The sequence below is a fragment of the Octopus sinensis genome, unplaced genomic scaffold (genome assembly GCF_006345805.1).
Source record: "Octopus sinensis unplaced genomic scaffold, ASM634580v1 Contig08463, whole genome shotgun sequence".
NCBI classification, from domain to species: Eukaryota; Metazoa; Mollusca; class Cephalopoda; order Octopoda; family Octopodidae; genus Octopus; species Octopus sinensis.
In genome coordinates, this window is record NW_021831041.1 from 152,556 (window position 1) to 157,898 (window position 5,343).

General features: G+C 33.1%; 1 protein-coding gene across 1 annotated transcript; it reads left to right on the forward strand.

Moving 5' to 3' along the window:
- The first annotated feature begins 4,175 nt into the window (after positions 1 to 4,175).
- On the forward strand, positions 4,176 to 4,736 carry LOC115227874. Its single transcript, XM_029798584.1, has one exon. It carries the CDS (start codon positions 4,176 to 4,178, stop codon positions 4,734 to 4,736), a length of 561 nt encoding a protein of 186 aa, XP_029654444.1.
- The last annotated feature ends 607 nt before the right edge of the window (positions 4,737 to 5,343 follow it).

Here is a 5,343-nt window from a genome sequence, read left to right on the forward strand (position 1 = left end):
CAGCAATTGGATTAATTGGCTGCAAATATTCTTCAACACGACGTTCTAGGCAAATGTTTTGGACTTTGGAACCAATATTTCTGTCAATATCGGATCCGTATTCTTCATAAATTCTCAAAATTATAAACCAATTATCAGATAAGATTCAAAACAATCTGATAAAGTGTTCCAACGAACATCAATCGGAAGAACAAGTTTTTTTCTCCAGCAGATTTGTACCATGCAGCTGGGAGATGGAAATTTCGAAAGTATTTATTTATTTTTACAATGGATTCTTTAACGTCAGCTACTTCTACATATTTTGCGAGAAAGTTGAGATAATGTGCCTAGCAACCATGTGTAATAATTTCACTGTCATCTTGCATTATTTAGGCATGTTGGCAGCATTGTCCGTCACAAGACCCACGATTTTAAATCCAAACCGTTGCTCGGCACTTTGCAGAATCTAATGCAACAGATTGAAGATACTGTGCAATGTTTCTGTCTCCAGAGGTGTCCACAATGTCAATTAGATAGCTTTCTTCATCCGATCTTACAACCGAAACACAAATAACAGGTTTATTATGAATTTTACTCCACTCATCCAGCATCATAGACACTGTTTTGTCGAGTCTTTGTCGACAGTTCTCATGTTGTTGGTCGTACACTCGAATGGACCATCGATTTGATGACGAAAAAGTAAACGACAGCCAGGAAGAAGCACTTGGACAAAATAAACAAATTCGAGATGTTATACTGCAGCAAAAGGAGTGTTAGTGGAATATACGTATCTATCGAGTTGTATATCTATCAAATTTTTTTTCTGATAACGTCATCGTAGTAACGAAATTGATTAATGATTGGTCCCTCATCCTCAGGGGCAATTCGCTGATTAAACCACTTTAAAGATTCGACGAATTTTCAGGGATATCAAAATTAGTGATTAAATCATTGATTAAAATCAATGGTCATTTTTTTGAGAGTTTGATTCACTTCAACTTAAATATCGATAGCTTGTTTATATCTACAAGAGTGTGATCGAACGAGGACTTTTATATAGGTGTAAAAGTTAGATGTTCTCCGACAAGAAGCAACGGATTATTGACATTTTTGTGAAAACAAGAACATATGGTTTTAAGCTAGCCTTCAAGCGTAGAGTGGATACTCGGAAGCAAACTCGACCGAAACGATCTGCGCTTTTATTGATTAGAGAATAAAGACTTTTATCAATGATAGATAATTCGGGGTTTTTGGAAACGGTCAGCAATGTAAAGAAGCTATGTTAAGTCGCACAACAAGACAGTTTAATTAATGAAATAACTTGTTTTCATGCTCTCGGTTTCGCGTTAAAAAACATTCATTCATTTAATTAAGTACATGAATAAAAAACTAATTTAAATCAATATAAGGCACAGTTGAAATTTATAATTGGTACGTAAAAATAATATTTGTGATAATCAAAGTATTTTATTTTTACGTTTACATGATCAAAAAATGTAAACCAGTTGCACATGCGTAACGCCTTGCTCAAGTCATACAATATCTGTGTTAAATTAAACTATAGATTTGGAAAATTTCGTTCTTTAATATTTATTTTGTGTGACTCGTCTCCCCTATGAAAATCACAGAAAATTTTAGGGAAGCCACATAAAATTAGTTTTTGTTTATTCTTTCTAAATCCTCGTTTAATGCGATAGGTAGGGTGGCTCTGGGCCTGCCACAAATGTTTCTTCGAGTCGGACAAAATAGCTTTCAATCACGATTCTCAACGGAATGAGACTGCCCAGTCTCAGTTTTTGGCCGAAAAATCTTCCAATTTACTCGATCAGATGGATATCGATATCTGGGGGTTTTCGAATAGCAACGTTTTAAAAATATATTTATGGAGAAAATCTATTAAAGAGCGTCGAAGTGGATTAAAAACTTGATCAAAACTGAATAAAACTCAGTAAACTTGTTAAGGCCACAAAGAAACACACTCTTTTTATAACTATTACATTGGACTGATTGATATTGAGCCCAGAAAGTTTAAGCAATTGGTAGAAATATCCGATCAATTTTTATAAACAGTCATATCCAGTTGAAACCGGCAAACAAAGATTTCATTTTCCTAGAAAGGAAGTCAGAGAGGCCTGGAGTCAGTTAGTAATAAAGCGGAGAAAATGTTCCTTAAGTTTTATAGTGATTTAAAACATAAGGCAAAATACTGTCTCAGAAGATCGGGGATTTTGTGGGTCATTAATAGGGCAATTTTTTTTTAACCTAAAAACTTCGATTTTTTAACCTAAAAATTTTAACTTTTTAACCTAAAAATAACCAAATTTTAACCTATAAAACAAAAATTTTAACCTAACAAATTTTAACTTAAGAATCATTTATTATACAAAACATAATTCTCTATATTTTCAATATTAAAATTTCTGTTATCCCTCATAAAGTTTTTAATTTGAGAGAAGCATCGTTCTATGGAAGAGGATGAAGGCTGACACTTTAAAAGCATACAATATTCTTCAGGAGAAATTGATGAATTTGTCATTCTTATAATTTGACATAAATCATTTTTTTGTAATCGTTCATTCAAATATTTTTCAATTATATCTGATTCGTCGTCAAATTTTAAATTCTTTAGCTCATTGTAAGCTAACTCTATTGAGGAGTGAGAACTTTCAAATTTGCACAATAATTCTGCTATTATTAAACTAGTTTTACCTGGAATTGTCGAATAATTTCTAACAATAGAACTTAAGCTTTTTACTAGAGATTCATCTCTTAGGCTATTTTTTGCAGCCTGAACAATGATTCCATCATCAGGAATTGTTTTGAAAATGTTTATCACATGTATTAAATTTTTTGCATAATAAAATGCAGCAGTTAGCCAAGTACCCCATCTAGTTAAAACTACATGAGGTGGAATTCCAATTTCATTAAATAGTCGTTTTCTCTTGTTATTTTTTGTTATTGCCGCTTGAATTGATGCAATAAGAGAATCAATTTCAGGATAAATAGTCCTGATTTTCATTGAACAATTATGCATCAGATGAGCAACACAAGTTACGTGAAATAACCTTGGATATAAAAGCTTAAGAACTTTTCCAGCTATAATTATATGTTAAATTAAAACCTGCTAGCATATATTTAGCGGAATCTGTTATTAGGAGAAGGAAATTTTGTCTTTCAATTAAAACGCATTTAATCGTATCGTCAACAATTTGAATAATTGTTTCTTTGGTAGAAGTTTTATCAATTTTTACGAAAGAAATCAAATAAGTTTTATCGGGATTTTTAAGTATCTCCATTAAAACTGCAACAAATTTTTGACTACGAATAGTGACCTCGTCACTTATGGCGAATACAAGTTGATTTCTAAAAAATTATATATTCATAAACCTAAACTTTTCTTGAAATAATACAATATATTCAGTTTTCAATTGTTTAACGCACATTCTTGCTTTGTATTGGGAAGGAAGAGGCAAAGAAGTATTCTTGAATAAATTCTTTAGAGGAGGCATAGTCAATTTATGCAAGGGTATATCGCATTGAATAAATGCTTTAGTGACTTGCATTGACCAGTCATCATTGGGTAACTCGTCCAAACAAGGCTGATAGAAATTATTCTCTAAAAATTATATTAATTTGTAAAAACTTAATAAATTTGAGTGCTTCTTCAATTCTCGGTGAGAATTCACAAAATGCTTTTTCTCACACCTGACTGTGCATAAGCAAAGTTGACATTGCAACTCGCCATTCTCTCGTAATAAAAACTCCAGCGGATATTCAATAACAATTTTTTTTGCCTTAAAATACATTGTTTTTGCAGTTCTTGGCATACTAAACACCCACGCGCTATTTTAAATAAAGTTAAAATTTTTAACTTTATAAAAAATTTTTTTTTAACTTTTTAACTTTATTTTTTTCTTTAATAAGTAACTATTTCATTTAAAAAATACTTTATTTTTACTTTTAAGCCAAAATACACATTTTCATATATTTTAACTTTTTTAACTTAAATTGCCCTAGTCATTAATTAAAAGAAAACAGGTATGGCCACTATTGCAGAATTCTTATCTCGCAAATACAATGAACATGTAAATGAATTGACAATATGAATACTTCTGAAAAAATTAAAAAAAGCCCTTGCATTCTATTTTGTTTCAATTGCTAAAAAATACTAAAGTTGACGTTAATGGCGCTTGCGGATGGCTAATCTACTGAACAAATGCTTGCATTTGAATCTATGCCGCCAATATGAAATTAAAAAGTCAAAAAAATTAAAAACCCATTCAGTCCAATTTGTTACCAGCAATGAATTTGTGGAAATTCAAGTTGACACAAACTTTCCGACTGATAATGTTATCCCAAATAACAAGCCTGAAATATTTGTTCACGACAAATCGAGCAACACAATTACACTTATTGAGGTAGGGATCACTTCACAAAATTGTCTCAAGAATGTCGAAATGAAAAAGTTCCACAAATACGACTTGCTGGCAAATCAAATAGGGCCGATCCACCGGGCGAAGGTGAAGATCGTCCTTGTCGTTATAACCTGGAACGGAATAGTGTCAAAATTTTTCAAAAACCATCTGGCGGTGCTTGGCGTGGAGGACAGGGTGAAGGCATACATCCAGACACTAATGCTGCGGAAGACTTTAGAGGGCATGCAAGCCGAGACAAAGCACGGGTTATCGATACCTGTTGAAGAGGTAGCCCTGAATCTTGATTTCGTTTTGACATGGATCTTCTCATCCATTCTCTGAACATGAGGCCTAAGAAATACAAACTTTTCATTACAGATAGACAAAACTACATTAACAAATAACGGTTCTCTCCTTATAGCATACTAGCTCGGCAGCTCGCTTCGCTCACCGCGACCTAGCTCCTGCGGAGGGCCTGTTTCATCAAACAACTATAAGTTTATGTAGATGTATAAAACTACTGCTGGTTTAATGTAACCCTATTCTATCGCCTGTTGATAAACGATGTTTGTCGTCCGTCCTTCCTTGGCATATATGAATAAATTTTCTCTTCTGCCTACCCTCGAGCATCCCACATACAGCTGTCCATGTGAAAAGCACTCACTCTCTAAAAATAACCCAACTACCTTTAATGACTGTCCCTGGGCCTTGTTTATTGTCATTGCACACTTTTTTTTTCATTTTTTGTAGTTTATTTTTTTTATATTTAATTTTTTCATTTTTCCTTTGTAATTTCCTTTTTTCTTTTTTTGTTTTTTACTGGCGGAAATGGGGCAGGGGGAGATGCGGGGCAGGCGGAAATGCGGCAGGCAAGAAAGCGACACACAAAAAAGCGACACACAAAAAAGATTTAATTAATTACCTTATTAAGCTGACCGTTTTTCTTCAG

Bases quoted from the DNA above. Each gene is read 5' to 3' on its own strand.
- LOC115227874 (XM_029798584.1), top strand. From the start codon at position 4,176: ATGGCTAATCTACTGAACAAATGCTTGCATTTGAATCTATGCCGCCAA.